The 17,728-nt window shown below is 39.1% G+C and overlaps 1 protein-coding gene and 1 long non-coding RNA gene across 6 annotated transcripts in view; one reads left to right on the top strand and one right to left on the bottom strand.

Annotated features, from left to right (window-relative positions):
- LOC102152520 overlaps positions 1-4,754 on the top strand; it is a 28,802-nt gene extending 24,048 nt beyond the window's left edge. For both annotated transcript variants that reach the window (XR_005362255.1, XR_005362254.1), the window contains 2 exons: positions 2,375-2,425; positions 4,582-4,754. This is a non-coding gene — a long non-coding RNA (uncharacterized LOC102152520). The remainder of the gene's footprint in view (positions 1-2,374; positions 2,426-4,581) is intronic.
- The window catches only part of CNST (consortin, connexin sorting protein), a 122,416-nt gene that overhangs the window by 14,487 nt on the left and 90,201 nt on the right, over positions 1-17,728 (bottom strand). For all 4 annotated transcript variants that reach the window (XM_038542776.1, XM_038542778.1, XM_038542779.1 and 1 more), the window contains 5 exons: positions 17,559-17,645; positions 16,984-17,098; positions 14,790-14,811; positions 14,524-14,620; positions 4,555-5,420 (listed from right to left, as the gene is read on the bottom strand). In XM_038542776.1, coding sequence (XP_038398704.1) covers positions 4,555-5,420; positions 14,524-14,620; positions 14,790-14,811; positions 16,984-17,098; positions 17,559-17,645 — 1,187 coding nt within the window. The remainder of the gene's footprint in view (positions 1-4,554; positions 5,421-14,523; positions 14,621-14,789; positions 14,812-16,983; positions 17,099-17,558; positions 17,646-17,728) is intronic.

Here is a 17,728-nt window from a genome sequence, read left to right as displayed (position 1 = left end):
CCTGCAGCCCAGGGCGTGATCCTGGAGACCCTGGATCGAGTCCCACGTCGGGCTCTCTGCATGGAGCCTGCTTCTCCCTCTGCCTGTGTCTCTGCCTCTCTCTCTCTCTCTGCCTCTCTATGAATAAATAAATAGAATCTTAAAAAAAAAAACCAGAAAAGTTTCATTTACACATGCCTCTACATCCTGGAATTAAATTAGTGTAAACAGTTTTCATTCTCCATGAGATTCTGCATAAATTATTTCATTTGATGTGAGCCTAATTTTTTTAATAAAGATTTTATTTATTCATGAGAGACACAGAGAGAGAGAGGCAGAGACATAGGCAAAGAGAGAAGCAGAGAGAGAAGCAGGCTCCATGCAGGGAGCCCAATGTGGGACTCAATCCCGGGTCTCCAGGATCAGGCCCTGGGCCAAAGACAGGTGCTCAACTGCTGAGCCACCCAGGCGTCCCTAATTTTTTTTTAAAAGATTTTATTTATTTATTCATGAGAGACACACAGAGAGAGGCAGAGACATAGGCAGAGGGAGAGGCAGACTCCTTGTGGGGGAGCCTGATGCGGACTCGATCCCAGGACCCCAGGATCACACCCTGAGCCAAAGGCAGACGCTCAACCACTGAACCACCCAGGTGCCCCTGATTGCTTAAAAGACAACAGCAAACGCTCCCAATGGGCTGGTGGTGGTTGTCAAAGCCAAGCAGCACCGCATCCACAGTTGAGCAATGCCAAGAGAATGAAAGCAGGGAGACCAACAAATGGGGAAAATGTGGCAGTGACTTTCATTGTGACCATTCCACCATAACCACAGAGGTTGGCAGAGTGAGGACCAGTGAGGAAATTGCTTAGGGGCAGAGTCACTCACATTGAAGCAAGGGTGGGTTTGGAAGAGAGACTGGAGGACTCACTAGGGCAGCACAGCAATCTGGAAGAGAGTAGACCTAGCAGCCTCTGTGGCTCCAGAGGGCATGAACATACTGTGTGCAAATATTTGGTTATTAAGACATTATGCTCTGTATCTTCTATTCACCAAAGTATGGAAGCATGAAAAATATTTTAAAAACAAGTCCAGGAAAATTACCCAAGTGAGGCCCCAATAGATGAAATCAGAAGTTCATCTGAATCCTCACTGTATCCTCAGCACTTGATGGAACAGAGAGCCTTAGTAGGATGCTGCTGAGAACATACAACAGTGTTTGGATTAAAAAGTTTGCAGGGTGCCTGGGTGGCTCAGTTGGTTGGAAAAGCATCTGCCTTCGGCTCAGATGATGTTCCCAGGGTCCTGGGATCCAGCCCCAAGTTAGGCTCCCTGCTCAATGGAGTCTGCTTCTCCGTCTCGGTTTCCATGCCCTTCACCCCAGCTCATGCGCTTTCTCAAATAAATTAATAAAATTAAAAAAAAAAAAAGAAAGAAAGAAAGAAAGAAGTTTGCATTTACAAGCAAACCCAGTATTGCCTGGACATTTTATTTAGGCCAAAACTTCACTCTTAAGGTAGTAAGGAAATTGTAAGCATTAGTGATTTTTAATTTTAATTTTATTTTAAAGATTTTATTTATTTATTCATGAGAGACAGAGAGAGAGGCGGAGACACAGGCAGAGGGAGAAGCAGGCTCCCTCTGGGGAGCCTGATGCGGGACTCAATCTTGGGACCTTGGAATCATGCTCTGAGCCAAAGGCAGATGCTCAATCACTGAGCCACCCAAGCATCCTGCACTAGTGATTTTTTAGTTTTGAAACTTTAAAACTCTTTTCCTGTCAGGGTGAGGCAGAATTTATTGAAGCATATTCCTCAGAATGAAGAGGAAATATTCAGAAACAATCTGTTCACCATTATCACAGGAATACAAATTAGTTTTGTTAATCATATGCAGCTTTTGGGGTTCTTAAAATAGCACAGCTTAACAGATCAATAGAATTTTAGGAAAGGGAAGCAGCACTTACAGAAGAGAACTTCACAGGAAAGACAAGTTTAAAACGTAAATCATTTCTACCCCTGGGACGCCTGGATGGCTCAGCAGTTGAGCACCTGCCTTCAGTCCAGGGCGTGATCCTGGAGTTCTGGGATCAAGTGCCATATTGGGCTCCCTGCATGGAGCCTGCTTCTCCCTCTGCCTGTGTCTCTGCTTCTCTCTCTCTCTCTCTCTCTCTCTCTCTCTCATAAATAAAATCTTAAAAAAAATAGTTTCTACCCCTGTGAGGTGTTATCTGTAGGAAAAACTGACGTTATGAGCTGAAGGAAGAACACTCCACGTGGCTGTAGTTCAATAGCAAACCCTGACTACAGGTAAAGTAGGAGACCCATCAGGAGCGCTCTGACCCTTCACCATTTGTACCTAAAAATCTAAAACTAGACCTTCTGTCTTTTCTCCACAGGGTCAACTGGATCATTGGTGTGAAAAGCAGTGGTCAGGGAAGGGGAAACTGGTATTACAGCTAGATTTGAATATAGGTGTGACTTCCGTTTTGATAGTTCCCTGTATCAGAAGCCTGGTGAAAATGAACAAGGGAAGGAATACTGGGTCCAGTATTTTACTACTGGCTTTATTTATTTATTTTATTTTAATGAAAACACTATTTTTTTGAAGATTTTATATTTATATAATTTGTACACCCAATGTTGGGCTCGAACTCACGACCCCGAGATCAAGAGTTGCATGCTCCACTGACTGAGCCAGCCAGGCACCCCTCTATTTAATTTTTTTTAACTTTAAGAAAAAATTGTGGTAAGGTATGTCTAATATAAAATTGCAGTCTTAACAATTCAGTGTATTAATTATATTTACGATGTTGTGCCACCACTACTAGTATCTATTTCTAAAATTTTCATCAACCCAAACAGAAACTCTGCACTCATTAAGTACTATGAAACAATTTCAAGAGGAAATTAGGAAGAAAAAAAAATCATAGTTTATAGAGGACTGACTTGCAAATGGTAATAAAAAGATCTAGTTAAAATAAACGAATGAATAATAGATCAAGTGCTTTATTATTTTATCTAACTTAGTCAAGAACAAATTAGGACTAGCTGCTGGGGAGCTGACTAGAAGTGGCAATGCAGCAAGCCAGTGGCCTGACAGCTGAGGATCTGAGCAAGCTCCTGCAGGGCGCTGCTTTCCTGGGTACTCTGCTGTCCATTCTGGCTCTGTTGCTTTTTCAGTTTCTACTTAAAGTTTGTTTTTTTTCCCTCCAATGATGATGCAGAAAGAGAAAACAATGGCTATAAATGGGACTTAAAAGCTTACTTGGAAAAACCTAGAAGATGAAAAACAGGAAGAGTAGTTGGTATCCTAATTTTCAGGGGAGGAAACATACATGGAGAGGTTAGCAGGAACTCTGCAGGGTTGCTAGTGGGTGGGTCTGTATGTGACTTTAGACTGTGTAAGACTGTTCTTTCCACTGAACAAAGCCACCTTCCACTGGGGCTAGTTTGCATATGGATTTTTCCCCCTTAACTATATTATTATTATTTTTTAAAGATTTCTATTTTGTTTATTTGAGAGAGAGCACACAAACAGGGGAAAGGGCAGAGGGAGAAGGAGAAGCAGGCTCTCCACAGAGCAAGGAGTCTGATGGGGGCTCGATCTCAGGACCCTGAGATCTCAGACCCTCTCTCAGGACCTGAGTCAAGGGCAGACGCTTCATTGACTGAGCTGCCCAGGCACCCCCTTTTTCCCTCTTAACTTAAAAAAATTGTATTATCAAACAAAGAAGACTGATCATTTTGATCCTGTCTACCATGATATGTTTTGTTTTGACCAGCTTCCTTACTATTTGGAGAAACTTTATATTATGTATAAAATTTGTCTTAGTGAAGCAGTAAGTATGAAATCTGATCAAACTACAGCTTATAAATTAATACTACAAGAAAGAGAAGACTTACAACATATAAGTTAATGGCTTGAAAATCCACCCAGTTTCTCTTTGTATTTTAAAACGTGGGCAGCCCCGGTGGCCCAGCGGTTTAGTGCCACATTTGGCCCGGGGTGTGATCCTGGAGACCCGGGATCGAGTCCCACGTTGGGTTCCCTGCGTGGAGCCTGCTTCTCCCTCTGCCTCTCTCTCTCTCTCTTTGTCATGAATAAATAAATAAAACCTTAAAAAAATAATAAAACGTTTCCTTTGTTCTGTTGTAATTTTTTAAAGAATTAAAAAATATAATAATAATCATAAAAAATAGTGAGTATGTGTTTTAACTTCTAGATGTATGTGGGGGAAAAATGAGATTTTCTTACAAGAATGTAAGTAATCTTGCCTTGATCATAATTGCCAGAACTGTCAAAGTGACAGCAGAATAAGAAACAGTGTTGCTAACACTAACTTTCCCTGGAGGCATGCAATAAAAGTTCCTGAGGTTTAAACATCATGATAAAAAGTCATCTTATTCAATCCATATACAAAATAAAATTACTAATTATTAAAAGTTTATGTTAGGTAGATTTCCCTGTCATGTTGGAAACCAGGGAAAATGTACAAAACCAAGGCACTATTTAGCAGAGGTGTTTTTTAAATTTCCTTTTGCTTTTAATTGCTCTTCTATTAAATCCCAAACTTACCTCTGCAATCTCTATCCTTTTTGCGAGGTCATCAAGAGAAAGAGAGCTGTCGTCGGAAGGCAGATCCTCCTGCAGACTGTAGGAGGCTTCTTCAGGAGAAAGATCTGGAAGGAGGTCCGAGTCTTCCTCTTGGTTCTCTTCACAGGACAGGGAGTCCTCGGTGTCTTTTAAGCAACCTTCTAAAAGGCTGTTCAAATAGTCTTCAGTCTCTCTGCTGACTCGATCGTCCTCATCCACCACCTCCTCCGGGGCCATACACACCCCTGGAGGAGCTGCACTTAAGACAGACACCTTATTACCCTCACCAAGTGCGCTCTCAGAGCGCTGGGGGTCAGGCGGCCCCAGCGGTGATTTTCCATTGCTGTCTGGGAGATCGGGTTGCTGCAGCTCATTGAATTCCCTATGTTCCAGTCGGTCCGTGGGCAACGCCTCCGAAGCATCCTTAAGTGGTAAACGGAGTCCCTTTCTGTGAGTCTGTGAATATCTTCCCTCGGAGATCAGCGCAGGTGCTATGAGGTCAGAGCCGGGGGAGATGAGAGGCTCTCTCATAGACTCGCTGGGGAGCGCCACGGCAGGGTCTGCAGCCAGGCCTATTGTGGCCACATCTCCGCTGGGCCCCGGGAGAGGCAGCTGCAGGCGGCTGTCATCCTCGCAGGCGTCCCAGGGCTGGGCGGGCAGCTCCCGCGGGGCCTCGGCGCTGCAGAGCGGCTCCTCCCCCCCGTGGTCCTTCCCTGAAGTTACAGGCAGGCGCGGGGGATCCGCCAGCCTGTCCATGTGAGGACAGCAGGGGCTACTCCTCTCCCTGGTTTGCTCTTGATGACGCTGGCTTTCTCCCCCTGGCGCCGTGCCAAGACAACTTTCACTCTCTGAAGACGAAGAAAAACAAGTTGTTTAAGGTTCAAAACAACACTTTGCACAGGAGGAAAGGGCAAGGGACAGATGTGAATAATACGTGTGACACAACAAAATTTGAAACCTCTCCAGTGGAAATTGCATCTGCTGGATTAATGGGGTCCTTAGAGAGAGGAAATACTCTAATATTATATATTAAATAACCCTTTACATATAGAAATTAACACTGTTCAGAACACGAATATGAATGCAGAGTTCTTCATTATTCATGGAACAAGTAATTTTTTCAAAGGTTGAAAGATGGTTTTTTGAACTTTACTGGCTTTCTATAATTCCTTTCATATTTACCCTCCATTTACCAACAGATAACATTTATGCTGTTGCTGATTTTTTCAGTTTTAAAAACTACCTACTGGGGAAGAAGAGGATTAGTTCTCTCGGTTCTTTCTATTCCTTTCCCCCAGTGGTATATTATTTCCCCTTCTCTAGCTTCTCACTAGAATTCAACACAATTCTGGGGCAAATCGATATTCACATTTACCTTGCTATGGGTTTATAAGTAGTATTCACGACTGACTCACACGGTGTAGTAGGATATATTTTCCTTTCTCTTTTCCACTTATTTTGTGTACTCTTGGTAACTGCCTCATTCCTTCATGTAATAAAAATTCTTGCTGGGGCGCCTGGGTGGCTCAGGTGTCTGCCTTTGGCTCAGGCCATGATCCCTACAGGGTCCTGGGATGGAGCCCTGAATCAGGCTCCTTGCTCAGCAGGAAGTCTGCCCCTCTGCCTGACACTCCCTCTACTTGTGCTCACTTTCCATCAAATAAATAAATAAATAAATAAATAAATAAATAAATAAATAAATAGATAGATAGATAGATAGATAAATAAATAAATAAAATGTAAAAAAAAAAAAATCCTTGCCTACATATCTCTAGACTCTGACAGATATACAAGTATATCCTATGTATCAACAGATACAGGCAGAGGGAGAAGCAGGCTCCATGCACCGGGAGCCCAACATGGGATTCGATCCCAGGTCTCCAGGATCGCGCCCTGGGCCAAAGGCAGGCGCCAAACTGCTGCGCCACCCAGGGATCCCTATACCATCAGTTTTAAAATATATCCTTTTTTGGGCAGCTGGCTGGCTCAGTCAGTGGAGCATGTGACTCTTGATCTCAGGGTTTTGAGTTTGAGCCCCACATTGAGTGTAGAGTTTACTTTAAAAAGTAAAAAAAAAAAAAAAAAATCTTAAAAAAACCACACAAGATACCTTCTTGAGCTCCTAACCGGAGCTGCTCTCTAGGCCAGTTACACGGGGCTTGTCCTAGAATTCCCTTCCCGTGATCCTTGGAGTTCCCTTCCGTGATCCCTGGAATTCCCTCTGGTTCTGTGCTGGAAACATTGTTTCTGAATCCCAGGTCTTCCTCTTTGCTTATTCTCTTGGAATTTTTTTTTTTCTTTTTAAGGCATATGGAAGGTAAACCTAAGGTTGTTTAGATCTGAAAGTCTTTTCCTTCACCCCTGACGAAAATATTTGGTTGGGTCAAGTTTCCTATGTTGGAGACAATTTCCTTTCACAGCTTCTAGGGCTCTGGTAGGGCTGCGGAGTCTCTCAACTAATCTGAATGCCAATCTCCCATAACCTACATTTGCATCCTTGAAGATTTAGATTATTTTACTTGTATCTGGTCCTGGTCCTGAAGCTTCTTGAAGTTTCTCTTTCTTTGTTTTGGGTACTTGGTGGGACTTTGAACCTGGAAACTCATGAACTTCAATTCTGGGAATTTTCCTGTATTATTTCCCTGATTATTTGTTGCTTTCTGTTCTCTCATTCTAGAATGCTTGTCTTCAGATCTGGCCTCATGGACTGCTCATCTTTACCTTTCCTGCCACACTCTTCCTCTTTGCTTTCGGATTAACTTTCGGGGATGCTGCCTCAATTTTTGACTTTTCTAATTAATTTTAATTTTTATTATTTATTTTTTTAGAGAGAAAGTGCATGAGAGTGAGGGGTGGAGGGGCAGAGGCAGACAGCGAATCTTAAGCAGGTTCCACACTCAACACAGAGCCTGACGTGGGGCTTGATCTCACGACCGTGAGATCATGACCTGAGCTGAAATCAAGAGTTGGGGCGCACAGCTGACTGAGCCACCCAGGCGTCCTGTAATTAATTTTTTATTGTGGGTATCATTCTTTTTAACTTCAAAGAGCATTTTCTTTCCCTGAATGTTTTTCTTATTTTAAAACAGCTCCTTATTCTTGTTTTTATGTATACAATATTCTCTCTAACCTGTGACACTGTTCATTTATTTAAAGCTTTCATCTGTTCTCTACATTTTATTTCCTTTGAGCTTCTTTGGGCTTGACAGGCTGATTTGGTTTTGTCTTTCCTATCTGAGGCTTTCTTAAATGAGACAACATGCAGCTCTGTGGTTAAAGGCAAGTTCTCCAGGAGGAGTCAGTCCTCTGTATGGGACCAAGAGGGCCTGGGCCATTTGCTGGGAGGCCTTTAATATGAATTTTTTTTAAAGATTTTATTTATTTAATCATGAGAGATACACAGAGAGAGAGGCAGAGGCACAGGCAGAGAGAGAAGCAGGCTCCATGCAGGGAGCCCGATGTGGGACTCGATCCCGGGTCCCCAGGATCACGCCCTGGGCTGCAGGCGGTGCTAAACCCGCTGAGCCACCCCGGCTGCCCTAATATGAATTTTAATATGAATATCTGGAGGTTTTATCTCCTGGACAAGTAGCCAGTGTCTCTGAGAGGAAGCAGGAGACCAGGGTTCTAGATAAGGCTCTTGCCACTGTTCAGGTGTTAAGATTTGCACTCAGTTCTCATTTTCTATATAATACCCCTTCCTTGAGTTATGCCTGATGCACATCCACAGTTCTTCCAGTTCAGACGCTCTACGAAATAAACAACAACTTCCTGCTTGGTAGAAAGGGCTTATAAATGTCTAAGTGTTTCTTGTAGAGTCTTTCGACCCAACCTCCCATTGCCAGTCCAACCCTGTATGCTGGACATTAGAGGCACCTCTGTGCTTCCCATTCCCAAACCTTTCCAGGCAGGACTCGATATTGTTCCTGTAGACACTCAGCTTTCAGCTTTCTCTGGTGTAATAAGCTAGTTGCCATTCATCTACCTGCTTTCTAGCTTCTGGATCTTTCTAGATGTCACATCCACTGCTGCTGCCAATTCTGTCACTGTGGGTTTCTGCCTTTGAGGATGCATTCTAGGGGTGTCTGGGTGCCTCAGTCAGATAAGGGTCTGACTTTGGCTCAGCCCATGATCTTGGGGTGCTGGGATTGAGCTCTACATCGGTGTCCCTGCTTGATGGGGAGTCTGCATCTCCCTCTGATGCTCCCTCCACTTGTGCTCTCTTTCTGTCTTAAATAAATAAAATCTTTAAAAACAAATCCCATAAAAAACAAAGAATACCTTTCTGACATTTCAATGGTGTTCCAAGAAAAAATGAAGTTAAATGTTTGATCCACTCTGATTAATAAAAAATATTTTCTGAATTTTTGACGAGTATTCTAGTATAAAACTTATCATTGCTTATGTTTCTGTTAATATTAGCATGAATTTCTGTAATTGGTATTCCTGAACCCAAAGATCTAGTGAGTCTGTTATTCCCAACTTCATTCACTTCACATCTACTAACAAAAACTCCACTTTGATTAAAAAAAAAAAAAGAAAAAAAGAAAAATGGCTGAATGCATGACAGATGCTTAATAGACCCTGAGTTAAAGAATTCTAAAAGGAGCAGTTAGATTTAATCTAAATTCTAACACATAATCTACAGAAATGTCCCTGAGTTATTTCCCATTCCCCCATGAGTTCCCTCTTTCTTGTTTTAAATTTTTATTTATTTATTTTTTTAGTAATCTCTACACTCACCACAGGGCTTGGACTCAAAACCTGGAGATCAAGAGTCACATGTTCCTCCAACTGAGCCAGCCGGGTGCCCCGCCCAGGAGTTCTCTTTAGGGTAAAATTCCTCCAAAATTCATGATATAAGACTAAATCATTCATGAATGAACATGTCTTATATTTTCTGAATATCTCATTAATTAACATAAGTACAAACATCTCAGTGATATCAGGACAGTACACTGAAAAAAATACTTAAACTAAGTACAAAATGTTGATAATGTCCAGCTTCTATAGAGGCGAATTCAAAACTAAAAATGTTCATACCCAGTCATCAGGGAAAAGCAAGTTAAAACCACAATGATATTCATGTTCCTAAAATGACTAAATTAAAAAAAAAAACTGACAACAGTAAATGTCAGCAAGGATGTGGAGCAACTAGAGTCCTCACATACCACTGGTGGGTATCCTGGAGAACAGCTTGGCAGTTTCTTAGAAAATTAAAAATGTACCTTCCCTATGACCAGCAATTCCACCCTCAATTCTTTACTTAAGAGAAATGAAATCATATCTCCACAGAAAAGACTTCACAGAAGTTCTGTTCATCCCCTCCGCTGCTCATGCTCTCTCTTAAACAGATAAATAAAATCTTTTTCAAAAAATTAGAAGTTTTATTCATGATATCCCCAACATGGAAACAACCCAAATGTCTATTAACAGGTGAATGGATAAACAAATTGTGGTATAGTCTAAGAGTAGAATACTACTCAGCAATGAAAAGGAATGAACTAATCATACGTGTAACAAGATGGTGCCTCTGGAAAACTATGCTGAGAAATTATATTTACAGTAAATTCTAAAGCAAGGAAAACCTACTGATAGTAACAGGAAGCACTGGGTTGCCTGGGCCTGGGTGGAGGAGGGACTGATTGTAAAGAGGACTGGGAAGAAGATTTTGGCATGACGAAGATGTGCTTGGGTTAATAGTTATATGAATGTATACAGTTGTCAAAACTCCTCAAATTACACACTGAAAATGGTGATTTTTTTTTTGGTATGGAAATTGTGCTTCAATAACATTGAAAAAAAAAGGGAGGGGAGGGGCATCTGGGTGGCTCAGTCAGCTGAGTGTCCCACTCATGATTTTGGCTCAGGTCATGATCTCAGGGTCATGACACTGAGCCTCAGTTGGGTTCCATGCTCAGCGGGGAGTCTGTTTGAGATTCTCTCTCCCTGGCCTTCTTGCCTTCCCCACTGCTTGCGCATGAGTGCTTGCTCTCTTTCAAAAAAATAAATAAAATTTTTAAAAATTAAAAATAAAAATAAATAAAAAATGAGAAGGGAAAGAGAAGTATAAAACCCAGGCTTGGGCAGCCCAGGTGGCTCAGCAGTTCAGCTCACCTTCGGCCCAGGGTGTGATCCTGGAGACCCGGGATCGGGTCCCATGTCGGGCTCCCTGCATGGAGCCTGCTTCTCCTTCTGCCTGTGTCTCTGCCCCTCTCTCTCTGTCTCTCTCATGAATAAATAAATAAAATATTAAAAACAAAAACAAAAACAAAAACCCCAGTATGATGGTTTTTTTCAGCAGTGGGGTGAAAGTAGGGGATGGAGCAGATGGGAACACAAAGATAGTTGTCACAACCAACAGTAATTCGGTCCTTTGTTGGGTATTAGTCTTACATATCTTCATTTTGTTGTTTGTGATAATGTATTGTGTAGCGTGTGATTTTTTACATATAAAATGATACCTGATAAAGAAAAATATAAATTAATAAAATACCTGGACTTCAGGGTCAGAAAACTAGGGTCTGGATTTGAGTTCTAATGAATTCTATTCCTGGATAAGTTACTTCCTTGAGTTTCTTAAAATAGATTCAGGCTAATTTACATTGGTTGTTAACAGGAACAGATGAAATAATATATATAAAGGTATTCTGAAAATACAAAATACTGTGTAAATTACTTGAAGACTTAACAATGGTAGATTGTAATGAATACTACATAGAGGACATTAACAGAACACCATTAGCAGGGGCGTTGATAATGTGGAGAGGAGGAAGAGAAGAAAGAGCAGTGAGCATATACTGAGTTCTGCTCTCGGGGCAAGTTCCGTTCTGAACTTTTTTTTTTTAAGATTTATTTATTTATTCATGAGAAACAGAGAGAGAGAGAGGCAGAGACACAGGCAGAGAGAGAGGCAGGCTCCATGCAGGGAGCCTGACGTGGGACTTGATCCCAGGACTCCAGGACCACACCCTGGGCTGAAGGCAGGCACCAAACCACTGAGCCACCCAGGGGATCCCCCCCCACCCCCTGCTCTGAACTTTTAACATGAAATGACTAGTTGAATCTTCACAAAAATCCTATGAGGTAAGTACTATTAGTGTCCACTTTGCGGAGCTGAGGAAAGAGAGGCCCAGAGAAGTTAGGCAACTTGCCTAAGGTCACACAGTTTTACATGGTGGAGACAGGATTCAAACCAGACCAGTCTGGCTCCAGAAACAATATCTTTAACATTTACACAAAAAACGGCAAGTTACATATTATAGAAAGAACTTAAGAACAAGGAATTTGGAGATAAAGAACAAGAAAAGGCAAGTCTAGATTGGACTACATGTCGGATGTTGTTAAAAATGAGGAATATGAGGTAAAACAAGAAAAATACATTTAATAACAATCATTTAAAGGATTATTTTCATATTTCTACTTTTCTCACATTTCTATGCATTTATTCAGAAAATAACCAATCTGAGGAAATTAATTCTGGGAGAGTTGACACTCTTCTTTAAAAGATACTGTTTTATCAGACATGGCAAGATTTCTCTCCCCAGAATTTACCTTCCTCCTGAGATGGTTGTCAGGGGAGATGTCTGCATTAGGAAAGTCTTGATGATGCATATAACTTACTCAGCAGAAGGATGCTGCATTCAGTTGTAAACCAGAAGACACAGTTTTTTTTTTTTCTTTTTTTTTTTTTTGAAGACACAGTTTCTAGTTGTGAGTCAAAGCACAAGGAAGTGACTTGAATGTGGTAGCTCAGTTTCCTCATCTGTACCACATATCTCACAGCAGAGCCCAAGCTAGAAAGCTAGAAATAGTGCTGAGCCTGAGCTGCAGCAACCGGTGCTACCGGTCAAACCAACCAGCCAGTAACAGCAGTCTTCCCAAAGCACAGACCATGGAGACAGCCATATCCAAAGTGGGAGGCTATTTTGTGAATTCCTCCCTCTTTAAGATCTTTATAAAGCTAATTTTACTATAATTTCCAATATAAAAATGACTAGAAAAAGAGACAGCCACTGTACATAGTATAGAGGTTCCTCAAAGAATTAAAAAGATTTACCATATGATCCAATAATTCCTGATACTACTGAGTATTTACCCAAAGAAAACAAAAACACTAATTTGAAAAAAATGTGCATTCCTACATTTATCACAGCATTATTTACAATAGCCAAGATATGGAAGCACCTCAAATGTTCACTGACAGATGAAAGGATACGGAAGATGTGGTATATCTACAATGGAATATTAGCCATCAAGAAGAATGATATGTTGCCATTTGCAACAACATGGATGGATCTAGAGAGTATTATGCTAAGTGAAATAAGCCAGCCTGAGAAAGACAAATACCAAATGATTTCACACACCTGTAGAATCTAAAAAACAAATGAATAAACAGACAAAACACAGAATCAGACCTATAAATACAGAGAATGAACTAATGGTTGTCAGAGAGGAGAGGGCAGGAAGGGCAAAATGGGTGAAGAAGAGTGAGAGATACAGGAATGAAGAAGCCAAAGGAATAAAAGGTACACTGTAGGGAATATATAGTCAATGATTCTGTAATAGCATTGCATGATGACAGCTAGTAGCTATACTTATGGTGAGTCCAGCGTAATGTATAGGGATGTCCAATGTTGTGCACCTGAAACAAAGGTAACATTGTGTATCAACATACCCCAAATAAAGAAAATCACAAACTTACTTGTAGGACTTAAAAAAAAAAAAAAAAAAAAGGTGAAAAAAAAAAAAGGTGAAGGGAGAAAAAGGAAGAGAAGTTTGTATTTCAAAATACAAAATATGGAATATAATTTTATTTGGAGAAAACTTCAATTTATTAAAAAAAAAGAAAAAAAGAGAAGAGACAGGAAGAACAGAGAATAGTAGGATGGACTTGAGGCAATATCCTAAATTCACCTCACAGAAGAAGAGGGGATAATGATGTAGAGAGGGAAAAGAGGCTTTGTAGAGAGAAGACAGCAGATTACATTCAAGGCATCGTCATCACCATCATCTTATCTCTTTAGGCAACTCAGTCAAACACCTGATGCTGCATGTTTACTAGGACAGGTCTCAGGCCCAGGAACATGGAGCCTCAGAATATAAATCAGCACTAAAATCATACGTCAGGAAAAACAAACACCCTAAAATGTAGTTATTTATTTTCTAAAGTATGTATGTATGTATGTATTTATTTTTCCTAAAATTTTTTATAATGAACATATATTAGTACTGTAAGAGTTTCTAAAAATCTTTGGGCTTTTAGCATAAGACACAGAAAGTGGTATAAAATATAAATGCTTTAGAAATGTATACATGGAAATTAAATTACACCATAAGTTAGTTTATAAGAAAGGGGAAGAGAAGATAAAAAACCAAGAAACAGAGTTCTTAAATATCTAGATTTACAGCATAAATTTCTGGTCAAATCTGTACATAATTGCTGGTTTTTAAACAGAAAAGTGTATCTGAATATACCAAAACCAACTTTGTTTCAGAGTATTTTTGTACAATTTTGTCATACTCAGATAGATATAACTATCTACTGAAAACATGGAAGTAACTTTGTTTCTATAAGAATTTAGATGTTACAATTTCCATGACTAGATATCTAAAAATAGGGTTACACAATATAAAAAGATTCTCGCTTTGCAATTTGTCTGGTAGGAGAGGTATATGCAAAAAAATGTAAATGCACAAATAGTCCTTGTAACACTTGCAAAATTTAAGAGGCGGGTGCCTCTTACAACCCTTTCTTTCTTTCTTTTTTTTCTTTAAGATTATTTATTTATGAGAGAGAGAGAGAGAGAGAGAGAGGGGCAGAGACACAGGAGAGGGAGAAGCAGGCTCCCTGTAGGGAGCCCAAGAAGGACTCCATCCCTAGGACCCCAGAATCGCACCCTGAGACACCCAGGTGCCCCTCTTACACCTCTTTCTAATGTAAAAACATACCCGGCTCTTTGGCTGTGGCTCCTCTTTCCTTTGGATCCTCAGAAACTATTAACTGTGTAAAGCATTTCCTTCCCAGAGGTTTTTCTACAGCTGCTATCTAAAAAGTTAAAAAACAAAAACAAAAAAAAACTTGGGGAAACTATTCCGTTAAGTTAGAAAGCTGAAAATAATTTGAGAAAGGTTTGATTATTTCCTAAAACAGTCCACACAACAGACATAAGAGTTAACATTTTGCCATAAATATTTTCGAGGAAACAGTCTCTTACCTTATGTTTGGATAAAAGAGGACTGTAGAAAAAAAAAAAAAAAAAACAAGATTTAAAAAAAATTACAGCAGCAATATGCTTCCAAACAAATGTCACTGAAATGGCTGTAAAAATAAAATATAGCTTCTCTGGATTCTAATATTAGCACAGAACATTTCCAGGGCTGAAACATTACCACTGGTTCACACAGTTCAAAGGGCAGCTCTATCATGTGTTACTTTCTCAGCTAGCCAACTACTACTAAAAACCCCCAAAGAAGCTGTGAATACTTAGCCCCAGAAAAAAAAAATTAATATGTTGCTAATAATGTAAAGAGTATTTTATACACATATTTTCAAAATTCCAGTTTATGTCATTATAGCCTGAAACAGGTTATGATAAAAGATAATTTTATTGGCATTATCCATGGAAACGGGCAACAAAAAAAGGAATTTTTAAATATTATGTGTTTTAAGGGGATATCAAGGATAAGAGAATGCATTTGTCCACAGAAAAGGTATGCACACAAATATTCATAGCCATTTAATTCACAATACTCAGAAACCAGAAAGGATCTGAATGCCTGTTAACACTATCATGGATAAATAAATTGATACACAATCACACAGTGTATCTGCACAGGAATAAAACCGAGCTAATTACCATTACATGCAACAACATGGAACACAGACCTAACACAATGATGAGCAACAGCAGTTAATACAGAAATCTGCATTCTGTATGATTACGTTTATAAGAATTACAGAACAGGCAAACAGACTGTTATGGAGCTTAGATAGTGGTTATTTTGGGGAGTGGGTACTGACCTGGTACAAGCGTGAGGGATCATTCTGAGGGGCTGGGCTATTCTGTCTTGGTCAGTGGTAGTTCCATAGACATATATGTGTATATAAAACCTCCCTGAGCTTCTGCATTTTCATGTAAATAAATTAAACACTACTTTTTATAGTAAAAAATTTGGGGGGTTATCCAAATTTAAAGCTAAAAGTGCTGTGCCAATATTATATGAAATAAATATTTGTTTTTAAATAATTTAGACAACTCCAACACATTTAAAAACTATGAGTTCCATGGGTAAGACAGGGAAAGTGTCTGTTCTGAATATTTTGAAAGAACACAATCTCCTTTATCTATCGTAAAAGATTCCATTATTTTAAAAGTCTAAGAAGTTAAACATTAATTTATTTAACATCCTAAGAAACTAGATTATAATGCAGAGTCCCTAAAAATATTGTTTCAAAGGTTCAAATCAATGGAAGAAAACTATCATGTTTCATCAATGAGCAACATTTTTGAATCTACAAAGATTCTTCAAAGGCTGGTCTCCAAAATAATTAGACCCTAAAGCAACTATCTACTAGTGAGCTAAACAACAATTACTTGGGTCTGTTTCATCAGTGACAAATACACTTTTAGTTTACTTCTTTAGTTAATTTTGGTGGAAAAGGAGAAAAAGTTATCAACAGAATGAAATCTTCTAGCTTCTGTATCAAGGATTCTTATACATCCCAGACATCTGCACTAGTTTAAACACTACCAAGTCCCCTCACCTTCAGAATTCTGAGTCTTAGAATAATGAATTCTGAAAATATATTTATTTATTTTTTCCGAAAATATATTTAAGTGCTTTATTATTACTATAATTTAGTTTTGAAAATCCTAATTTTTGATACAAATCAAGCAATTTAAAATTATCTGGTAAGTGTAAAAAAAATAGCTGGTAAATATAGCTTTCCTTTTGCAGTATTTTGGTTAAGTATCATACTGTTTCTACATCCCACTATTAGACAAATCTTACAGATTTTTTTTACAACAACCTACAAACAGTGGCAAACAAGTATAATAAAAAAATCCTAATATACAACTTTCTTCTATTTCAATCACCTAATTTCTTAACCAAAAAGAGATCAAAATTAGAAGTTATATATATTAAAATTTCTGATTAGAAGGTGCTTTAAACTTATGTAAAGTTGAACTTTTACTTACTTCTCTCTCAGAAATTATAATAGAAGCTGAGAAAGATAAAAGCTAATCAGATAGAAGCTGGTAAAAGCCAATCATTTTATTCTACCTGCTTTAATTTCTCCAGCTGAAAACATTAATAAAAAAATGGATCATGAATTTCAGATAGCCAGCACTACAATGCTTCAATACTCTACTCCAACTCATTCTACACAAATACTGATGTACTTACTCTTGATGTGTTGTACAAAATTTGGTAAGCTGTTCAAAATCTTCACCATTAAATCCTTTTTCTGAATTCCTTAGAGATGTAACTGTATGTGGTTGTACAGTTTTCCATTTTGTTTCTAAATTTAAAATATTTGTTAATTATTAGCTACTACCAAACATATTTAGGGGGCAAAAGTAGTTAACTAGTACCACTGATAAAGATCTCCATGCAAAATTATCTTCTCATGCAACCCAAGTTATTAACACAGAAATAACTAAGTGACTACTTTTCACTATGAGTAAATATTATCTCAGAGACTAAATTAGCCAGAGGGCATGCCAAGGAATCAGAAGAAATGCAAACAGTTTTAAGTGTTCTTTTCTTGGCATTGATGCAAAGAACAAAATACAAAGAGAGAAATTTTCTCACAATGACACAGACTTGTGGTAAAAATGCTACTTTCTTTGCAACATTAACTTGACTATGGAAACATCTATTTCCTGACTTACAAAAAGCCAGGTCAAATATGTTAAATTTCTAGATAGGAACATGTCAGATTACTGATAATTGCACATCCTATGGTAGCCTGTACTTACCCCACTCTTCTTGAATGGCAGAGAGATTTGCGAGCAACTTCTCATGATACAGTCGTTCAAGCTGAATGAATTTCATTGCTTTCTCATCTGAATAGAAAATTTGAGGAAAATAGAAATCCAGACTCTTTACACGTAGCTTCTTATTTGAAGAAGAATGTCCAATCAAAACT

Source organism: Canis lupus, chromosome 7 (assembly GCF_011100685.1).
Source record: "Canis lupus familiaris isolate Mischka breed German Shepherd chromosome 7, alternate assembly UU_Cfam_GSD_1.0, whole genome shotgun sequence".
NCBI classification, from domain to species: domain Eukaryota; kingdom Metazoa; phylum Chordata; class Mammalia; order Carnivora; family Canidae; genus Canis; species Canis lupus.
This window is presented reverse-complemented; position numbering and strand designations above follow the sequence as displayed.